Source organism: Chiloscyllium plagiosum, chromosome 5 (genome assembly GCF_004010195.1).
Source record: "Chiloscyllium plagiosum isolate BGI_BamShark_2017 chromosome 5, ASM401019v2, whole genome shotgun sequence".
NCBI lineage: Eukaryota > Metazoa > Chordata > Chondrichthyes > Orectolobiformes > Hemiscylliidae > Chiloscyllium > Chiloscyllium plagiosum.
The window spans coordinates 89641148-89664904 of record NC_057714.1 but is presented as its reverse complement, the minus strand read 5'-3'; the positions used below and the strand labels follow the sequence as shown (position 1 = coordinate 89664904).

The window sequence follows — 23757 nt, the reverse complement described above, 5'->3', positions numbered from 1 at the left end:
TTCTATCCAGCTGAAATTTTTAAACATACTTCCTGCAGTGATTGCTGTTTTAGATGGTAAGCATGTTGTGCAGTACCAGCATTATAGTGTGGGAAATGACCAAAGGATACCAAATACAGCAAGGGGGCTGTCATGTAAAAATTCCTTTTGAAGTAAATTTCACCAATCAGAATGGCTGTCAGTGCTTTATCTGTATACTTCAACCTTTGTAAAGGTTGTTTAAGCATTAAGAAAACTGACTAAATAAACATGGAACAAAAAATACTGTTAGCGGGAAGCTAATGGAATGTTGCAGTCCCTAAACCCATGGTCTCATGACCAATAAAGCAACTTGCTATGAAAGTAAGGTGTGAGAGTTTAGCATTCCAGGAGCTATGCCTCCAAGGGCAGCAGTTCTGTGATACTTTAACTGGTCTTGAAGCTGGTCACAGAAAGTTGCAATGGTTTGTGTTGAGGTTTATTCCCAGCAGCACAGGGACACAGGACTCTGTCCTCTTCAGCCTGGGAAGCACACTGAAATAAACATCAGTTGCGCCTGGAGGACCATCAGTTCGGTGAAAGATGCTCTTTGGTCTGCCTGACATGTGTTGGTCTTCCAAAGCAAGAAGTTGACCCCCAACTGAGTATTGCAGATGGGAACACTCCAAGGTTCAGGACGGCATGCTGGGGAATACATGAAAGCTTGGAGCAGCTGCTGCCAAGGTGTAGTGGGGAAAGATCACTGCCTGAGGTCTTCCTGCTGAAGGTAAATGGGAGTCCATTCAGTTATTGGACCCTCCTAGTGCCTCAAATATATGTAAATATTAGTATTAAATGTATAAGAGAGGTCTTTGGGGTTTTTTGGATAGAATCTTAGCCCAATGTTTGTTCATTTGATATACAGCATGGTGGCTCAGTGGTTAGCACTGCTGCCTCACAGCACCAGGGACCTGGCTTCAATTCCCGCCTCAGGCAACTGTCTGTGAAAGGAGTTTGCACATTCTCCCTGTGTTTGCGTGGGTTTCCTCCGGGTGCTCCGGTTTCCTCTCATTGTCCAAAGATGTGCAGGTTAGGTGAATTGGCCATGCTAAATTGTCTGGAGTGTTAGGTGCAAGGATAAATGTAGTGGAATGGGTCTGGGTGGGTTGCTCTTTGGAGGGTTGGTGTGGACTTGTTGGGCTGAAGGGCCTGTTTCCACACTGTAGGGAACCTAATCATATACAGAACCGAACTGCATTTGTCCAGTCTATATACACACACAAAGAGATGTTTTATGAATAAAGTAAATTTATGAGATTAGCTCAGCTCTGTAACTAACTTGATACTAACAGAGGCTATGGGTTCAGTTCCTCAGGGTTAGTTTCATGGAATGTAGATACGGTTGGTGGAATAATGTGGATGTCTTCATTTTAGCCTTGGTGTCTTCTGGTTTACTGGGTATCAATTACTTCAGTTTGTACCAATTTTAAGAACACACATTTGGGGCAAGCACAAATTAATTTCCACCATTAACATCATCATAACTTGTTGCCCATCAGGACTCCCTAGAGTATAGACCATGATATTTTGGCTGGAAAAATATTTTCTCATACTCATTTTCCTGCCTGTTCCATTCTCATTCTTCCTCCATTGTCGCAGCTGAAATAAAGGGCTACTCTTGGAATTTTTGAAGAGAAACTGACCAATAAATGGATTTTATTAAATCTTCCTTACTGAGCCAATTGCAAAAGATTATCCCAAAAATATAGACTATATGAAGAAAAATACAGGACTTGTTTCCAGGATTCATGAAACTGACATCACAATTTTAAAAATGCATTGGAAACATTGGAACAAAAATCATCTGAAGCCCCTCACTCTCATTCAAAACGGACTCGAATCATAGAATCTCTGCAGTTTGGAAGCAGGCCACTCAGCCCATTAAGTGCACACTGACTCTTTACAGAGCATCCCACCCAGACCCAAACCCCCTATTCTATCCCTGTAACTCTGCATTTCCCATAGCTAATTCACCTAATCTACACATCCCTCGACACTACAGGCAATTTAGCATGACCAGTCCACCTAAACCGCACATCTTCGGACTTTGGGGGGGAAACTGGAACACCCAGAGAAAATCATGCAGGCACAGAGAGAATGCACAGACTCCACACAGTGTTCTGAAGGCAAATAAACCTGGCATTCTGAAGCAAATTGGAATATAGATTAAATACTATTTGTGTGTCAATGCTTCAACAAGTAAGGTGTGTGGGCTGAAGTAATCAGGCAGAATTAAAACCTGTTCACCCAATATTTCAACTTCTCTGTACTCATTCTGTGCCTGTGGAATTGACAGCACCGATCAGAAAAAAATCTCCATTACTGCAAATTTGGCATGGGAAAGCTTCTCCTAGTTTCAGTGTGCCTGAAATACTTGCTTTATTGTACCAACATCACACACCCCTGGCCCCCAAGAATGACAGCAAATCAAATAAACTCTTCTTTTCTCACACACTTTATGAATAGCATTTTGAAAATGAGATTAGACAAGTACAGCTAATCACAGTAGGTTTCTTCAGGTCACTGAGATCAGGGACAATGTGTGAAGAATTCTCGGCGTAAAACCTACATTGACAACCCTGCTCCACAGATCAGTGCAATAACCCCTACACCCAATGTATCTGTTAACTTTATCTATCAAGTGAAATATATCAACAAATTCAGAGGTTTATAGAGTCATAGAGATATACAGCAGGGAAACAGACGCTTCTGTCCAACTTGTCCATGCCGACCAGATATCCTAAACTAATCTAGTCCCATTAGGCAAAACTTGGCTAAACCCTTCCTATTTATGTACCATCCAGATGCCTTTTAAATGTTGTAATTATACCAACCTCCACAATTTCCTCTGGCAGGTCATTCCATACACACACCGCATGAAAAGGTTGCCCCTTAGGACCCTTTTTAAATCTTTCTCCTCTCACCTTATACCTATGCCCTCTAGTTCTGGACTCCTCCATCCCAGGGAAAAGACCTTTTCCAAGAACCCTATCCATGCCTCCATGATTTTATCAACCTCCATAAGGTCACCTCTCAGCCTTCGATGCTCCAGGGAAAACAGGCCTAGCCTATTCAGCCTCTCCCTGTAGCTCAAACCCTCCAACCCTGGCAACATCCTCGTAAATCTTTTCTGAACCCATTTCAAGTTTCACAATGTCCTTTGTGAATCCCATCTCAGTTCAGCACTGGCTTCAGTGATCATGGTATCACTTTTCTAACAGTCCTGATAGATAAAAAATTCTGTATGACGCACTTAGTCATAGACCCAAACATTGGCCAGGAATTTTGCCACAACAGAGACCCTCTCCACTGAGGCAAATATACCCCAGAGCTCAGGAATTTCAATTTCTGTATCCAAACATGGCACCTCTCATCTTTTGCAGGAGCAGCTGATAGCTGGTGTATGCATAGGTCCTGGAGGTAGGTGTCCATTTAAAAGACCAGAGACCTCCAATGAAATGGGATTTCGCAGTCACTGTTGTTGGGAATCTAGATTGTCGAGATTAGACTTGGTAAGAGCAGATCTTTTGTCTTTACATGTCTTTATGATAGCAAGGTAACCCTCTGGAAAGCTGAAGTATCCTTGTGGATATGTTCCTCGCATACCTTGGGATCAGGGATCTTTTTGGTGGGTGGTGTCAGGTGGAATTGTTTGAGTCTCTCAACTGGAGAAGGTTGTGTTTGAAAAGTGCATAACTATTATGAAACTTCCCAATTTGTCAAGAGCTGTCAAGTTGACTTAAACTGTGTCATGATGTGTCAACAAGTGTTAATGTGTCAAGATGTGTCACTGTCAAAAACATGCACATTTATGAATATCAGTACTCTTCTCAGTATAGTGTAACCTAAAATATAGAAATTATAGAAATAAAACTACAATTTTTCCCCATAAATGGGCACTTGTGGTTAATTAATGCATTGGCATGATACATGAAGGGGAAAGAGTGGTGGATAGCAGGCACTTCTTTCATAGAGGATTGGAAAGGATGATGAGGAATTTGGTTAGGTTGCATGAGGAGTGTGTGTGTGTGTGGTGAAGGGGTGAGGGGATGAAAGGGGCAAAGGTTGAAAGAATGCTTTATATTTTTGCTCTTAGGGAGAGGTAAGATATCCCATTGGATCTGGTCTCAGGACACCTAAGGTGAGGTAAGGCACCATTTGCAATTGTGAAAAGACATGCTTGTGCATAAATATTGCATATACTGGATATAGGTTTGCTTGCTAAGCTGGAAGGTTCATGTTCAGATGTTTCGCCACCCTATTAGGTAACATCTTCAGTGAGCTTCCTGACGAAGCATGGCTGATGATTCCTGCTTTCTATTTATATGTTTGGGTTTTTTTAGATTAGATTCCCTACAGTGCAGAAACAGGCCCTTCGGCCCAACTAGTCCACACTGACCGTCTGACGAGTAACCCACCTAGACCCATTTCCCTCTGACTAATGCACCTAACACTATGCGCAATTGACCATGGCCAAATCACCTAAGCTGCACATCTTTGGAATGTGGAAGGAAACCGGAGCACCCAGAGGAAACCCACGCAGACAACACAGGGAGAATGTGCAAACTCCACACAGACAGTTGCCGAGGCTGGAATTGAACCTGGAACCCTGCTGCTGTGAGGCAACGGTGCTAACCACTGAGCCACTGTGCCGCCCTATGGGTTGGTGATGTCATTTCCTGCGGTGACATTATTTCCTATGGTGATGTCATTTCCTGTTCTTTTTCTCAGGAGGTGGTAAATCGGGTCCAGGTCAATGGGTTTGTTGATAGAGTTCCGGTTGGAATGCCATGCTTCTAGGAATTCTCATGCATGTCTCTGTTTGGCTTGTCCTAGGATGGATGCATTTTCCGAGTCGAAGGGATATCCTTCCTTATCTCGATGTAACTGGAGGCTCACTGAAGATGTTACCTAGGACAAGCCAAACAGAGACACGCACGAGACTTCCTAGAAGTATGGCATTCCAACCGGAACTCTATCAGCAAACACATTGACCTGGACCCGATTTACCACCCCCTGAGAAAAAGAAGAGGAAATTACATCACCATAGGAAATGATGTCACCACAGGAAATGGCATCACCATCCCAAAGAAACCCAAACATATAAATAGAAAGCAGGAATCATCAGTAATGCTTCGTCCGGAGGCCCACTGAAGATGTTACTTAGTATGGTGACGAAATGTATGAACGTGAACCTTCCAGCTTAGCGAGCAATCCTACATCCAGAACCTCAACCTGAGCTACAAGTCTTCTCAAAACTCGCTGACTGTATACACTCATTGGGTTTGGCATCATTGTCAAGAACTGTCCAAACAATAAAACAAATGGAGTTAGTGCTCACTATTTCAGAGTGCAGCACTAAAGCAATTGTGCAGCATTACTGATTTCCCAAACTACCAATTTCACAATGGAATTCCTATTGACAGACAGCTCTAACTGATTATTGAATGGAAATGCTTGTTTACAAAAGACTTTGAGCACTTGACTCAAATTATTATTTTCATAATGGATAAAGTGAAGAACTTTAATAATTTTATTTTGTATGTAACAAACTTTGTGTTTTGCATTATCATTTTCTAATAGTGATATTCTCAAAGACTGGTAACTTCAATTTTCTGTCAGCATGATTGTTGGGTTATCCCATGCTAGGTATTAGTTGAGAGATGGACAAAGGATTTTATGAATTGGCACTCAATTGGCATACATGGGTAATGGATTTACTGGGGACATTTGGGTATAAGACACTATGGTAGATGGGTATATTGCCATGGATGGCCAGGGCGATTGGAAGATTGGCATTGGATGCAGGGATATGAATGGCTATGCAGAATGGATAGATTGGTATGGAGTGCAAAGGAAATATGTGAGGTCAAGGGTTTGGCACATTGGTGTTGAGACATGAATGGCCTTAGAGGATGAGGAGATGGGCATAGATTGGCACAGAGGATCTGACAGACAATGGAGGTGAGGCCATTGGTATTTGTAGACAGAAATGGGGCATGGAGAGTGAGGGATGTGAGTGAAGGCAGTGAGAGCACATAGAATGTTTAATATTCAATCTATATTTTTAAACTGTAAACACAGTGCCAGAGTCCCAAGGCAAGCTGCCTGCCCAGCCCATATTGTGATCTGGGCAGCAATGCAGTTTCTTACCAAGCCACCCGGCCTGACTTGTAATCCAGCTAGGCCCCTGGATCAAAACACAGATGTGGAGGTGGACAAATTTAAAGATTGGTTTCATGGAGCTGGAATCTTTCCTGACTCTGCACAATTAACCCATGAAGAAAAATCTGCGCTATTGATTTTCTTTTAGCTCAGTGCACTTAGCCCATCTACTTCAGCTGAGTTAATGGAATTGAACAGAATGGATCTGGATTAGCTGCTGGAGATATCAGAATACAGGAAGGTCCCCAGTCAATATCAAACTGAACGTCTAGCTCGGCTAAGTAAAGACTGCTATTTCCATTTCCCGCAATCTTCTTACCAATCCTTTAAACTGTGATGAAATACTCTATATCCATGTTTTCTACTGAGCAAACCAGCAATCAGTGCATAGTAACATTTATGGAACGGCCATTCGAAGAGTTGCTAGATAGCAACATTCAATTTGGCCCAGCAATAGAGGGGAGGGATTTATCACAAGATATTTGATTGGTCACTCAGGAGAGTTCGCAAGTCACTAAGAGGAGTTTAAAGGTTCCACCTTGTGAGAGAGTGACAGAAGCAGACTCCATGTTAAGAGTAATGCAGCTGTCCTGATGAAACAGGTGGATTCTGTGTAAAGGAGGAGTTGGATTGCCCTGTGCTAATAGAACTCCAGAAAAAGTTCTAGGAATCCGTAGGCAGCTAAATGTTGGAATCAAGGCTCAGAAAATGTTCTGGGGAGCTGAGAATATGGGTAGGTCTCTGATCTTCTGTGTTGGACGGAGGCCACAAGGATCTTGGAAGGAGCCAGCAACCATCAACAATTTAGTGCAGCTGAACGATGAGGAGATGAAAAGCTTACATGAATATTCGCGTGATGCAGTCGAGCACAATCGGAGCTTGAGAGAATACTCAAAGGCAGGACCAGTTCATGGAGACTGTCAGTCAGTCAAGGGCTCATAATGGAGTGCTGACACATCATATCCAGAACGCAGGGACCACTGAACTACGAAAGGAGGGTGATTGGCCACAGTCATTGAGCCAGTCCATGACTGAGTGGCTCCTAAAAAAGTGTTTCAATGTCAAATCAACAAAATTGACGAGTTGAAATCCCATGTAAAATTTAATGAGATTTGATGACTAACCACATCTTAACATCAAACCTCTACAGTGTGAAAGCAGGCCAATCAGCCCATTAAGTCCGTGGGCGGCACGGTGACACAGTGGTTAGCACTGCTGCCTCACAGCGCCAGAGACCCGGGTTCAATTCCTGCCTCGGGCGACTGACTGTATGGAGTTTGCACATTCTCCCCGTGTCTGCGTGGGTTTCCTCCGGGTGCTCCGGTTTCCTCCCACAGTCCAAAAATGTGCAGGTCAGGTGAATTGGCCACGCTAAATTGCCCGTAGTGTTAGGTGCAGGGGTAAATGTAGGGGAATGGGTCTGGGTGGGTTGCGCTTCGGCGGGTCGGTGTGGACTTGTTGGGCCGAAGGGCCTGTTTCCACACTGGGGTAAGTAATCTAATCTAATCTAAACAATGACCCTCTGAAGAGCAGCCCACACAGACCCACCCCCCCATTCCTGTAAGCCTGTATTTCCCATGGTTAACCTGTATATCCTTGTGATTGTGGGAGGAAACTATAGCACCTGGAGAAAAACCCATGCAGATACAGGGAGAATGTCTGTGTGGAGTTTGCACAGTTCTTGAGGCTGGAATTGAACCCAGGACCCTGGTGCTGTGAGGCTGAGCCACTGAGCCACTGTGCTGTCCTATTAACAGGCAGGAATTACAGTGAAATCCATTTGATGTGACTGGAATGTCTGATTACTGTGCATTAGCCATATTGACCAATGTTAACTGACTCACTGACTGTGGTCAATCACCCTCTTTTCATGGTTCAGTGTCCTGGAGTTCTGGATATGATGTGTCAGCACTCCATTATATACTATGGAATAACTGCATGATTTTATGCTTTTACTATGTTTTCTGCATCTCAACATTTTTTTTACTTTAAAAGTAAAAGTTACTGGTTCCTGGTCAGATCATAACATAAAATTGGCAGTTGGATCCAGGATCATAACAATACCCAATGATGTTTACCAACTTTCACATTTGTGTCAATCACAAATAAGTTCAAATTCTGAAGACCAAGAATCAGCATATGGAAACGCAAATAAAACAGAAAGTGCAAGAGAAACTCAGCAGATGAGGTAGCAGCTGTGGAGAGAGTCAATATGACTCCTCTTCAGAACTGAAGGCGGCTGGAAAGTGATTGTTTTTATGCTGTTAACAGAAGAGGAGGACATACAAGTGGAACAGATGGAGAAGGTGTTGGAGTAAAGGACAAAGGGATGGTAGGGGAGGAGGAAATATAGATGCAGAATTGTTGTTACCAGTAGGTTTGAATCATAGAAAATTGATCAGCTCTGTGTGGAATAAACCAATGCAACCATGCCATGCAGTGGGTGAGGAATATGTAATCAAAATGGAAGACAGTGTTCATGGTCAGAAATTGTTGAACTCAATGTTGAGTCCTGAAGACTGTAATGTTCCTAAGGAGAAAATGAGGTGAGCTTGCTTTGGCTTCACTGGAACAGTGCAACAGGCCTGGGGTAGAAATAGTAAGTTAGCTCGCTGAGCTGAAAGGTTTGTTTTCAGACATTTCATCACCATAACCAGGTAACATCATCTGTGAGAGTCTCCAGTGAAGCACTGGTGGTATGTCCTGGCTCTCTGTTTACAGGTCTTGGTTTCTTAAGATGGTAGAAATGTTAGCATGAGAACAAGATGTGTATTCAAATAGCAAATAACCAGAAAGCCACTGAAAGAGTCATATTGGACTCAAAATGTTAACTTTGCTGTTAACATCCACAGATGCTGCCAAAGTCATTCAGTATTTTTGTTCATTATGTCCTGTTTTTATTTCAGCATCCCACAGTATTTTGCTCAGATTATGGGAAAGTAAATACAGGTAGATTCTGCATTCTGCTGTACACTTGCCTCCACAGAGCAATCCATTGAATCGGTCACAACTGAAGTTATCACATTCGCAATATTTGCCTGAGATGTATTCATTGGGATTTTCCCTCTTTTTGCATTCACATTCCCCACAGATACAATCTCCATTACCACTGCAAACTAGAGATGCATTATCTTTTCTACAGGAGGCAAGCATATCCTCACGATATATTTCATCAATGTTGCATTCACAAAATCGACCAATGCGTCCTTCATTGCATCTGAAAATGAAACAGTTAAATCTTAAAATCAGCTTCAGGAAATCATAATCTTAGCTTCTTCTTTAAAAACAACCACCCTTAGTCTCAAGGGAGATCACCCCAAACTTTGGACTGGGAACTTAATAGTTTTCTGGGTGCATCATTAAACTAAATATGCCCCTTTTATTTTGTGTTTTATTTTTGCTCTTATCTCTTTCTTAATCGTAAAGCCACAAGACCATAAGATGTAGGAGCAGAATTAGATCATTCAGCCCATTGAGTCTGTTCCACTATCCAATCATGGTTGATATGTTTTTCAATCTCCTTGGCCTGCCTCTCCGTGTAACCTTCAAACCCTAACTCATCAAGAATTTATCAATCACTGTCTTAAATGAAAAGACAAAAATTGTTGAAGAAGATCAGCAGGTTTGGTAGCATTTGTGGGAAGAAAGCAGAGTTGACAATTTGACTCTGGTAACTCTTCATTAGAACCTCTGTCCTACCTCTGTCTTAAATGCACTCTTTGCGTTCAGAGGACTGTTATCCTGCCATTTTCACCTCATTGAGACATTTCATTGTTTCTTATTTGTCCCATTATCACTCTCTCTGGCTTTTACACCATCAAAACTTGTGCCATTTAACCTGTCCTGCCCTGCACTCTATCAAAGAATACTCCATTTGGTCTTCTTCCTACTCTCCTCCTTTTCACTGATTCAAAAGCAACTGACTTTTGTCAGTTCTCTTGAAAATAATCATTGATCTGAAACACTACCAGATCAGCTGAAAGTTTCCATGTTTTCTGTTCTTGGATTTCACACATCTGCAGTATTTTGCTTTTGCTGTTCTCAACTGTGTTGTTTCACTCAGTAGGAAAAACTTGATTTAAGATCATCAGGGAAAAGAGCAAACAAATTCTCAGCCAAAATTAAAAGATTTTATTGCAGGTCAAACATTTGTGGCTGAATAGGAAAATTATGTTCAAAACAATGTGGCAGGAGTCAAATATTAAAAACAGAGAAGGCAAGGGGCATGATTAACTTGTGCCCCAGAAGAAATCACATTCCGAGCTATTTGATTGCTGTGTACAGCTATAACACTGGCAACTAACTGAGAATGTGGGAAATATGGGTTGAGAGTGGGGTGCTGGAAAAGCACAGCAGGTCAGGCAGCATCTGAGGAGCAGGAAAATCGATGTTTTGGGCAAGAACCCTTCATCAGGAATGAGTTCATTACTGACGAAGGGCTCTTGCCTGAAACATCGATCTCATGCTCCTCGGATGCTGCCTGACCTGTTGTGCTTTTCCATCACCCCACTGTCGACTCTGATCTCCAGCATCTGCAGTCCTCACTTTCTCCAATGTGGGAAATATGTCCTGCCCACAAATAAAAACATCAAGATGAATTCAATCCTGTCCCTTAATGCTGGACTCAATAATGAGACATGCAGGGCCATGTAATTAAGTAAAATTGCTCGAGAAAAGACAATTCAAACTTGAATTTCAGTTCTGAAATTGGCAGAATTTCAGGTAAAATTTTGAAGAATGTGCAAGGACAGAGTTGGCTCGCATGAACAGATCTTTACAAGTGGCAGGACACACTAAGAGAGCAAGTGGAGAAGTATCTCAGGAAAACAGGAACAGTAGAGCCCTTCAGCTCCTTGGGCCTGCCCCTCATTCAATAAGATTGATCTAACCATAACCTTAGTTGCTTTCTTCTGTCCTTCATAACCTGTGACACCCTTGTGGATCAAAAATCTGTCTAATTCAGCTGTGGATATAGTCAATGACCCAGTTGCAATTATTTTTGGGGAAGAAAATTCCAAAGATTACCAACCATATACGAGAAGAAATTCTTCCACATCTAATTCTTAAATGGGAGATCCCTTACATTAAACTGTGATTTCCCCCCACCCCCCACCCCAATCTAGGTTCTTCCATGAGAGGAAATATTCTCTCTTTAATCCACTCAGAAAAATAAGATTAACTTTTATTCTTCTAAACTCTGAATGGGTTTGCTCTGGAGCTGATCAAACTTTCCTCACACGACTGCCTCTTCATTTCTGGTAGCACTTCAGTGAATGTCTCTGAACAGTTTCTATGCAGACATATCCAAGTAAGGACATCAGCTACACACAGTTTTCAGAAATGACCTTCGTCGTTATAGCAAGCCTTCACCACCTTTACAGTCTTCTTCCCTGACATAATCTCTAAAGGCTGGTATCCCATCACCATACACCCTTTATTTGAACATGGAGAGTCCTTGACACTGACTTAGCTCCCTCAGAGCCAGCTCTCAAAGTGAATAGGGTGTCTGACACTCCTGTTCTTATCTGTCAGCCAGGAATCCCTGATTGGACCAGATTAACAGCCCCAATCAGGGAACTCATATTCTCTGAGGTCCACCTGGCTGACCTTGTTACAATCACTACATACCTCCTCCTCTGAGTCCAAGGACATAGGCTGGTTATTTCTATTTTGAGATGAAGCAGTTCATTTAATTGATATTAATGCTGTTATCTCATTACCCATTTTTTTACAGCCAGTTGTAGTATTTGAAGTTCAGTTGCCATACACCAATGGTAACTCAGCATCTCATTAAGGGTTAAACAAAAGTCACACGCCTCTACCAGTCATCTTAACCAAGTCAAAAATCCTGACACAGATTTCCTGGTTCTCAAATTGCCAAGTAAAATCGATAGCATCTCAGAATTAAAGAAAGTTTGGGGTTGTAGTATTCCTTACTAAATCTATCAGCTCCTGAAAGGTTTTAGTACCTGGTGTCTCAGGGAAAGTTAGGCTCTTAATAACTTAAAAAGCTGTAAGTCCACAAGCTCTCAGGAGAATTACTCAGTGCTTTTCATCTGCCCCAATGTTATTTGCCCAGAAAATTAATGCTTTCTTTCCACATGCTGGGCCCAGTCTTCAACAGCAGGATTGAACAAATCAAGCTTCTACAGTAATGGCATGATTGCCAGAAAATCTTACCCCAACTCAAAGACGACGGTTATGAGCGAATATCGTCAAATTCTTTCAAATAAAGTCCAACTTTCTTCAGTCTCTTTCTGTTTAAATCATATTCTATATTTCTATTCTTCCTACCGAAATGGACAATTTTCACAATATATTCCACCTATCAAATGTTTGCCTACTCTCTCAACTAATCTATGTTTCCTTGCAAACACAGGTATTATCCACACAACTTGCTTTCCTACCTAACACTGTGTTGTCAGAAAATTTGGCTACAATGCAGTCATCCCTTCATCCAAGTCATTAATATAGATCATAATTACTTTAGCCACTAGCACTGATGTCTGTGGAACTCCATTAGTTAAAGCTTGCCAAGTTGAAATTCCCAATACACTGTTTCCTATTAGTTATCCAATCCTTTACCTTATTTAATATATTACTTCCAACATTAGAGCTCTTATCTCGAGTGGGAACATTTTTTTGCAGCACTAGCCAAAGGTATCCTGTTTCTTATCTTGAATTGTGGCACTAATTCTCACTTTTTTTGCTGTTTAAGATAATTTTAGTGCTCTCTTAATGTTAGGAATCGTATTAGGCTCCACTCAATCTGATAATAGAGTCCAACAAGGTGAGAGGTGCTATTTTTGACTCCTCATAGTCTAATGAGCCTATGATAACTTGCATCTTTTCTATCATGCAATGAACTATATATTGTTGTTAAGACAGGTGCCTCTTCTTGTTAAACCCATTCATGGTTCATCCCCTAGCACCTTTCATCATTAGGCTCTTTGATTCAGTATAGAATGGCAATTTGACGGCAACACCCTAGCCCAATCATTAGCTGGCAGTGGTTGGTTCTGAAAGACACAGAACATTCTGCAACTAATGGGATCCTTTCAGAATTGAGGGAATTCTGCAAGATTTCATTCAATGCAGCTACTATCTCTGAAACCACTTCTTTTAAGACCCTGGGATGTAACCCATTAGTTTCAAGGGGCTGTCAGCCATGTGTTAATATGGACTGGGTCAGAAGACTGTTTCTCTGTACCTATTTTTCTCCATTTTTAAATTTATTCCTGAATCTGCAATGCTGGACTTTTTGTTTTAAGAACTGTAACTGAAAGAGCTGTGCCTAGGACCTTTGTACCTAAGATAAGCAGCAACTTGCCTTTTCACTGTACTCATTTCAACACATGTAGCAACTAAGCTAATTCATTTATTCCAGCTACATTAACATTCCTAATGCATTTCCTCCAGAAATGATGCTGTAGGATCTTTGCTTCATGATGCAATGAGTACAAAAGCAGGGAAGCTGTGTTGAAACTTTATAAATCTGGCTAGCCTACATTTGGAATTTCTATTTCAAGTTGTGGTGACAACATAAGTGTTGGCAATTTAGGAATGTGAAGGATTCTCTACCCCAGACAGCTGTAGGTGCTCAGTTATTGACAGCTCTCCCAATTTTGCCACTAGCTCCAGATGTTGGGAAGGAAGACTTTACAAGGTTGACAGGGCTGAATTACCCCTTCGTCATTTCCAATGACTAGTTCAATGCCAAGTGATCCATATAGTTTCATTCCATTTTGGAGATTTTTCAGCAGTTTGATATAATTGAGTGATTTGCTAGAGTTATCAGAAGGCAGTTAGCAGTCAACTACACTGTTGTGGGTCTAAAGGTACATGCAGGCCAGACCAGCAGCTTGCCTTCCCTAAAGGACATAGTGAACCAGATGAATTTGTTTACAGCAATCAACAATACCCATTATTAGATTTTTTTTATTTCAGACTTTGTCAAATTCAAATTCCACCATCAGCTATACTGTGTTTCAAACACCCTTCCCCAAACATTACCCCTGAATCACTAATCCAGCAATAATGTCATCATGTCATCACCTCTCTACTTTTTTGTTGTAATTTTCCCTGTTATCAATAATGTGCTAAATAACTTAGTAACTTACTTGCATACTCCACACTCTATTTTTCCATTCCCCTCATTGCAATCTGGGCGTTTTGTGATTTCTTGTTTATGGCACTCACATTCACATAAAAACTTCAAAGTGATTTCCACTTTCTCATTAAAACCCGTTGGCTTGAGCTGAATAGTTGCTTCCTGCTCATTTTTTGGGCATTTCTTTGCTGTAATATGTATGTCAAATTTCACCTGGAAAGACCAGAGTGGCATTTTAAAAATTGTTCTTCTTGTAAGGGTTATTAATGAAGTGCTGCTGCAGACTGATCAACACAGACAATACTTTACTGTTGAGAGATCAAGGATGAAGGTTTAAAACCACAGAACAGATATCTACATGGTTGTAAAGAGTAAAATGAAGTCATGTATTAAGAAATGGTGATTAAATTGCAAGATACTGGAGATTTAGAAGCTGCAACCCCACAGGAAGAAGGAAAGATGGAGGAAATTAAGAACATCCATAAGTTTGCAGTCATGAAGAAGAATAAATTAGAATTTTTAAGTCTGAAATCAAAATTTCTTTGTATAATGCACTAAGAACATCAAAAGAATGCATATGACAATCTATTCATAGGTTCTGCAGTAAAGTAGCTTTATCACACTGTATTAATGCTTAAGGAGGAAAACAATATTCTAAAATCAGCTTTTAACCTGTCAAATATTTCAATATGCAAAGCATGATGACGGTATCCATGCAAGAACTCCAAAGTATTGTTGTGCAAATGTATGATAAGATGCAAATTTCACCACTTCTTGGCAAGTGGTTGTGATCAAAACTACTCAGCTTTGATAAGGTGCCATGCATGTTGGGGAGTTGCCCGTTCTGGCATTACAGGTTACCTAGGAACCAGGCTCAGGGGAAAGTAAGCTGTGAGAAGGACTCAGCAGATGAATATTGATAGGTTTAATAAGTGGGCAAGAACCTGGCAGATGGATTATTTTGTGGGAATTGTAAAAGTATCTATTTTGGTATAAAATGTTGAATGTTTTTAAAATGGTGAGAGATTAGGAAATGTTGGTGTTTAAATGTCCCTTTCACACATATCACAAAAAGTTAATGCATAGATGCAACAAGCAATTCAGGGAAATAGAATGCAAAGAGACTAGATTATATGAAAAAGAAACCTCACGCAATGACACTGTGTTATAGTGAAGCATCACTTGGAGTACCATGTGGTATTTCAATCTCTTTACCAAAGGAAAGTTCAATCTTTCTTCAAAAGGATTTGAAAAGTGTTTTGCTGGAAAAGCACAGCGGGTCAGGCAGCATCTGAGGAGCAGGAGAATCGACCTTTCGGTGATGTGACAAACAGTGTGACAAAGGTTTACAGGAGTATTTTCTGAGAACTGAGACCAGATTCTCCAGTAGGTGATCAGTTTCTGGCCCTATTTGGGAAGATGCCTCAATTCCAAAAGCTGTCAGCAAATTATTTGACTTCCACAGCCAGTGGAAGGGTTTAGATTTAGTTCTTGGGTCAAGTGGAATGATGATGAGACGGGAACAGGATACTAAGTTGGATGATCTATCATCTTCATATTGAACATTGGAGCAGGCTCGAAAGACAGAAATAGCCTACTCCTGCTCCTAGTTTCTATGTTGCCATCAGATCTCTGGCAGCTCTTCAGTCCCACCAGTGGCACTATTAGCCATTATCACTGCTAAGATTGCAGACGGTCCTTGAGCATGTGTGTCACTGGAAGTCAGAGTTCAAGGTTAGAGTGTTGACCTTATAAGGCATGCCCCAGAAGGATGATACAATTGGGATGTTGGTTAGGGAGGTGGGGGCGCGGAGTCACAGACATATACAGCACAGAAAAATGCCCTTTGGCCCATTTCAACCATACCAGTCAAAATTAACCACCCAACTATTCTAATCTCATTTTCCAGTACTTCTCCAAGAGTCTTCTATGCTCTTGCATCACAAGAGCGTATTTAAATACTTAAATTTCCACTACCCTCTGGATGAAAACATGGTTCCTCATATCCCCTTTAAACCTCCTGCTCCTTATTTAAAAAGAACGTGTACGCTTGAAACAGAGGCAGTGATTGCCAGTCTTTCCTGGAGCATGCAGCAGGGGGCCATGCTGTACCTTGTGGCACTGCCATGTGACACACTACCATGAGGATGATGCCTTAGAAAGCCATTGATTGGCTAATTAAGGGTCGCAGATAGGAAGTGAGGCTACCCAGAACCCAAACTGCATCTGCTAAGACCGAGGACAGGCAGATAAGCAATGGGCTTGGCAATCCCGGTCATCACACCCAATTATACACTGCCTCTGCCCATCTGCCATCTTGCTCCCATATTCTGATAAGATTGGCATTAAGACATTTCTTCACTTCCCAAACAGTACACACAAAGTAATTCATCAGATGTATTACTGACCGAGTATTACTGACCACGATCGAAGTGCAAACATACATTATGTTCATTGTGACCTATAAGTTACCTTGTCACCAGTGTGAATCCCTGAACACTTGGAGCTGTCTTCCTCTGTATGAACAGTATTGTTATTACAGTAGACTGTAGAATGCATTGTCACTCCTTCTGGCAATGAGCTGTTCTCCAAGATCACAGCAAAAGATAAAGCCTGCAAAAAAAGGATGAAAACATAACCACCACTATACTTTTAGGTACTGGATCAGTACAAAATGTTGGGCAGATTTTAATGCAAGAATTACTATACTGGTCAGTACTTACATGATAAGCGTCAAGGATTAACTTGATTACGTCACTAGAATTCGGTGTCAGAATGCCCACTTCAGATTTTGGAATTGAATCGTGAAACATCTATTAAAATAGAGAAGCAGGTTTTTATCTTGTCATATTGTTACAGGCTGCAGCTTTAATATTCATGCTAAGCTCCTTGGACTTTCTCTTTGTGAATAAAAGATAGCAACAGAAATGGGCACAAAATGCTGAAGAATGAACAATCCAAGTTTAAGGGCACTGATTCTGTCTTCAATGTTAAATATAAAAATGATTCCTATATATAAGATTTTGAATTAATACCTTCCTTAATCCACCACTACACGGTTAGAGCAACACTTTTACCATTTGAAAAGCTGCATGACTTTGGCCTAGTTTCTCAGGCTGGTGTTATCATGTATTCATCGCAAGCTCAAAAAAGCATCCTGCCAATAACTGAGAGATGGCTACTGACCATGAAGAAAAGACAAGTGCTTTTTACAGAAAAATATCACTTGTGCAATGCCAGAAGAAGAAGGCCACTTTAGAAGCAAAAGACTCAGCAAGCTTTGCTATCCAGTTTTCCCAACAGTATAATCAGTACACTGGGAAAGGGGGAGCACTCAGCATAAGGAAACTTCATCCCTGAAACTGCAACAGCAAACTGGACACTTCAGTATATTTGACCTCTTGCTGGTTTTAGCTGTCCAAATGATAGGGAACACAAAATAGAATTATAGTTAATCTTTTCTCCAAATCATTTCATATTTTGGATTTTAAATACTTCTCAAACTCCCCCTTAAATAGGGTCATTACTTGTTTTTCAATTCTCATTGACACTACACATTCCCATTTAACATCCCACTTTCAGAAGATCTTTCTTCCAATTCTTCTACATTCTTATAGTGATAATCCTGAACCCTAGGTCATTTATTACTGACCTACCAACTAGTGAGATTAGACCATCATTATTTAAATCTTTCATAATTTTGCATTCTTCTATTCAAATAAACTTCCTAACCTGCTCTGTAGTGCCCAACCATTTGTTTCAGTGTAAGGCATAAAAGCTCAACTTTATAAATATTTGCAATGAATGACCTTAAGTTGCATGTTTTCTCCAAAACTCCTGTCTCTACTCATTGTTAACAAATGACTTTCTGACTCCTGTAAGAATCCAAGTCATCTTTATAAACTAAAATACATTTACCCTTACTTTAAAATCCAAGTTCTCAAATTATTGTATATTGTAAACCTTTATCATATCTCTACCCCAGAAAAAAAATGCAAAGTAATCTTTAAGAGGCATTTTCTTTTCTTTCATTTCTTCTTATTACTACTTCTATTTTACTTTAACAATAGTAATATACTTAAATTAAACAGACAAGGACTTTTAGAATCATATTCTACACAAGTCAAATTTTCACTTGGTATTCATTTTCTTTCACATTTCCTTTATACAGAAAATCTATTATAATATTGTCTTCTCCCGTAATATGCATGGTTTTTAGATGGTATGGTTGATGCAATAAACTCCAGTGAAACAATGTCTCAAACTCAAATTATATAAATTCAATTTCTTGGAAAAGTAACTGATGTGCCCTTGATAATCATTTTATCCTCCTGCAACTACACTGCACCAACACCAATGTCACTGGCACCCACAGACAGTTTAAATAACTTCTCATATTTAGGTGATAGTAAAACTGGTATGGTAGTCAGTATCATTTTTAAACTACCAAACACACTCTGTCATTTTATTGTCCATTCAAATTTCTTGCTTTTCTTCATTAAACTAATGAAAGAGAGTGACCATATTCCCGAAATTTGCATGAACTTATGATAAAATTTACTAATATGTGGATTTTAATGATCACAGATCATTTGCACTTTGATGAAATGGAACACTTTTCTATTATGAACTAAATTGCATTACGATGTGGTTTACTCAATGTCATGCATGTACAATCTATTGCACCCTGCACTGAGGGAAGCTAGCTACTTTGCTGAATCTGGGCTATAGCACTGGCCTAAAGGTGGGGAAATGAGATGAAGCACTGTGATCTGGAACAAATCAGCCTCTGCTAACAGCCTCAATATACTGTGTATTGGCAACTGAGAGATCCCTCACAGGTCGCCAGTGGATCTGACAATGCATAGAGGTTCAGTGTAGATGGCACCACCAGGATAAAGGTGGCCACTTATGGGCTTTGGGCCACAGGTCCCACACCAGTTGACAGTGTGACAGTGTCCTGGGAGATCCAAAATCTGCACTGATATTGTGCCTCGCTCATATGGAGGAAATGGCATTGGGGACAAAACTCTCTGGCCCTCCCACATTTCCTACACACCATGAGAGGAGCTTCAGCTGTGACCTTTACTTGTAGAGGCCATTCCGCATCTGCTGGTGATCTGCTGATCCTGGGCTTACTGCTGTGTCTAGGCCAATTTCATTTTGCTTTATGTTTGTTGTATCACAGCAACAGGCTCAGGGATGGCCAGGGCTGGCAGCTTAATGTTCCAGGATACAAATGAAATAGGAAGGATAGAAAGGGAGGCAAGAGAGGAGGGGGAGAAATGCTTTTGATACGGGATATCATTACAGCTGTGCTGAGGGAGGATATTCCTGGAAATACATCCAGGGAAGTTATTTGAGTGGAACTGAGAAATAAGAAAGGGATGATCACTTATTGGGATTGTATTATAGACCCCCCAATAGTCAGAGGGAAATTGAGGAACAAACTTGCAAGGAGATCTCAGCTATCTGTAAGAATAATAGAGTAGTTATGGTAGGGGATTTTAACTTTCTAAACATAGGCTGGGATTGTCATAGTGTTAAAGGTTTAGATGGAGAGGAATTTCTTAAGTGTGTACAAGAAAATTTTCTGATTCAGAGATTCTGATTCTGATTCAGATTCTGAGAGAAGGTGCAACACTTGACATACTCTTGGGAAATAAGGCAGGGCAAGTGACTGAGGTATCAGTGGGGGAGCACTTTGGGACAGGCGACCATAATTCTATTTGTTTTAAAATAGTGATGGAAAAGGATAGACCAGATCTAAAAGTTGAAGTTCTAAATTGGAAAAAGGCCAATTTTAACGGTATTAAGCAAAAACTCTCAAAAGCTGATTGAGGGCAGATGTTCTCAGGTTAAGGGACGGCTGGAAAATGGGAAGCCTTCAGAAATGAGATAACGAGAATCCAGAGAAAATATATTCCTGTCAGGGTGAAAGGGAAGGCTGGTAGGTATAGGGAATGCTAGACGACTAAAGAAATTGAGGGTTTGGTTAAGAAAAAGAAGGAAGTATACGTAAGTATAGACAGGATAGATCGAGTCAAAGGCAGTAGGAGTATACTTAACAGGGAAATTAGGAGGGCAAAAAGGGGACATGATTTAGCTTTGGCAAATAGAATTAAGGAGAATTCAAAGGGTTTTTACAAATACATTAAGGACAAAAGGGTAACTAGGGAGAGAATAGGGCCCCTCAAAGATCAGCAAGGCGGCCTTTGTGCAGAGTCGCAGAAAATGGGGGAGATACTAAACAAGTATTTTGCATCAGTATTTACTGTGGAAATGGATATGGAAGATATAGACTGTAGGGAAACAGATGGTGACATCTTGCAAAATGTCCAGATTACAGAGGAGGAAGTGCTGGATGTCTTGAAACACATAAAAGTGGATAAATCCCCAGGTCCTGATCAGGTGCACCTGAGAACTCTGTTGGAAGCTAGAGAAGTGATTGCTGGGCCTCTTGCTGAGATATTTGTATCATCGATAGTCACAGGTGAGGTGCCGGAAGACTGGAGTTTGTCAAAAATGGTGCCACTGTTTAAGAAGGGTGGTAAGGACAAGCCAGGGAACTATAGACCAGTGAGCCTGACATTGGTGGTGGGCAAGTTGTTGGACGGAATCCTGAGGGACAGGATGGACATGTATTTGGAAAGGCAAGGACTGATTAAGGATAGTCAACATGACGTTGTGCGTGGAAAATCATGTTTTTTGAAGAAGTAACAAAAAGGATTAATGAGGGCAGAGCGGTAGACATGATCGATATGGACTTCAGTAAGACTTTCGACAAGGTTCCCCATGGGAGACTGGTTAGCAAGGTTAGATCTCACGGAATAAAGGGAGAACCAGCCATTTGGATACAGAACTGGCTCAAAGGTAGAAGACAGAGGGTGGTGGTGGACGGTTGTTTTTCAGACTGGAGGTCTGTGACCAGTGGGGTGCCACAAGGATCGGTGCTGGGTCTTCTACTTTTTGTCATTTACATAAATGATTTGAATGTGAGCATAAGAGGAAACGTTAGTAAGTTTGCAGATGACACCAAAATTGGAGATGTCGTGGATAGCGAAGAGGGTTACCTTAAATTACAACCGGATCTTGATCAGATGGGCCAATGGGCTGAGAAGTGGCAGATGGAGTTTAATTCAGATAAATGTGAGGTGTGGGAAAGCATTTCTTAGCAGGACTTATACACTTAATGGCAAGGTCCTAGGGAGTGTTGTTGAACAAAGAGACCTTGGAGTGCAGAATTATAGCTCCTTTTAAGTGGAGTCGCAAGTAGATAGGATAGTGAAGAAGGTGTTTGGCATGCTTTCTTTTATTGGTCAGAATATTGAGTACAGGAGTTGGGAGGTCATGTTGCAGCTGTACAGGACATTGGTTAGGCCACTGTTGGAATATTGCATGCAATTCTGGTCTCCTTCCTATCGGTCAGATATTGTAAAACTTAAAAGGGTTCAGAAAAGATTTACAAGCGTGTTGCAAGGGTTGGAGAATTTGAGCTATAGGGAGAGCCTGAACAGGCTGGGACTGTTTTCCCTGGAGCATCGGAGGCTGAACGGTGACCTTATAGAGATTTACAAAATCATGAGGGGCATGGATATGATAAATAGACAAAGTCTTTTCCCTGAGGTGGGGGAGTCCAGAACTAGAGGCCATAGGTTTAGTGTGAGAGGGGAAAGATATAAACGAGAGGTAAGGGGCAACGTTTTCACACAGAGTGTGGTACGTGTATGGAATGAGCTGCCAGAGGATGTGGTGGAGGCTGGTACAATTGCAACATTTAGGAGGCATTTGATGGGTATATGAATAGGAAGGGTTTGGAGGGACATGGGCCAGGTGCTGGCAGGTGGGACTAGATTGTGTTGGGACATCTGATCAGCATGGACGGGCTGGACTGAAGGGTCTGTTTCCATGCTGTACCTCTCTATGACACTATAACTCTATAATCCCTCTGTGGTTGATGCATCAGTGTCTAATTCAATGAACTTGAGTGGGGAACAGCCAGATGGATATGGAGCACTCTGACAAGGAGTGATGCAGAATGACAGCATGAAATGAAGGCATGATACTTGGATATTAGACCTTATTCTAATGAAGGCATGTTGCAAAGAGAGAGTAGGAGATTGTAAGTGCGTCATGCGTACCGAACCGTTCTCTTCCTCGCCATAAATCATTGCACATAGTGCATCTTACAATGTGCATGCAGATTAATTTGGATGGGATTCAGTACTATGCTGGGCACTGATTTTTAAGTGCGGAATGCTCTGCATCTAGTTACTATCAAGATGGTGATAGAATGGGAGCCTACAATTTTAATGCAGTAACATTAAGTAATAGTGAAGTTAATAGTGAGTGATAATCCACACCAGTGAGCTTTTTGCACTCAGTAAGAGGTAGAGTGTCGTCTCAGGATCCAATAGTTGGTTGGAAAAAGGGGCTTGTTCTCTCCATGTCAAGAAGGCCGACACTGCACATCTCACCTGATCCTCTGTATTTTCACCCAGCCATATCATTCAGGGACTGGGAAGAGTCTACCCTGCATCTTGTTTAAGACAATAAAAAACCTATTCTCATTAGGCTGACAAGCAGATTTCAACGATTGGTCCAGACCCCAACTAAAAGGAGGATGATGGTAGCAAATCTACCTGATGTAGCTTTTGAAAAAACTGACTCTGGTGAGGATCCATCATACAACAAGAGCCAGGGTTTAAGCTGAAGAGAAGAAGGTGGTGAAAATAGTGTATACTAATCCTGAACTTAGATCAAACAACTATGAGAAATAACTCAACTATGTTCTGAAATCACTATTAGAGGGTTTACAGAAATATTGTGCTTATCTGGTGGATTTTTGGTGTGTTACAAGTCACTGAGGCAACACACTAGGAACCAAGACCCAGCATCACAAGTTAACTTGAACAAATTTCCCCATTTTCTTCTGGACTGAGTTGACAGTAGGCATGGACCAGCTTCTGGATGTCACAAAAGTATTATTCATTACAAATAAATAAACTCTAAGCATTTATAAACAGTGTTGCACCATCCGCACATAAATCTGCTAATTAAAGCTTTAATCCATGTATGATATCTTCCTCTCTCACACATGTATGAACATGCACACAGACAAAGAAAGAAAGGCATGGCTTATGGATAAATGGAAAAATTGGGAAAGCAGTACAGTAGTTCCTGTCCCCAAGGGTTTCTGAATCTTATAATTCTTGCACTGGTCAGAATGTTTCTTCTCAATCATCCTTCTCTGGATGCTTCTTCTGGTTTGCAAGAGGCACAGGGTGGCTGATTCACTTAGAAAATGCCTTAGGTAGAGACCTTATCAATTAAAAGTCACAGCTTACAGCAATTATTGGTTTTCTTCAGATTTAATGTGGTTTTGCAGAGAACAGAGAAAGATAGCACCTAAGATGGTCATGGACCAAACGCTTCTCTATAAGTTCTTCACAGCCCAAAGCTAT

At 41.0% G+C, this 23757-nt stretch overlaps 1 protein-coding gene across 7 annotated transcripts in view; it reads right to left on the bottom strand.

Annotated features, from left to right (window-relative positions):
• LOC122550083 (integrin beta-1-like) overlaps positions 1–23757 on the bottom strand; it is a 279698-nt gene that overhangs the window by 25611 nt on the left and 230330 nt on the right. For all 7 annotated transcript variants that reach the window (XM_043690619.1, XM_043690612.1, XM_043690614.1 and 4 more), the window contains 4 exons: positions 17017–17106; positions 16766–16906; positions 14304–14506; positions 9162–9400 (listed from right to left, as the gene is read on the bottom strand). In XM_043690619.1, coding sequence (XP_043546554.1) covers positions 9162–9400; positions 14304–14506; positions 16766–16906; positions 17017–17106 — 673 coding nt within the window. The remainder of the gene's footprint in view (positions 1–9161; positions 9401–14303; positions 14507–16765; positions 16907–17016; positions 17107–23757) is intronic.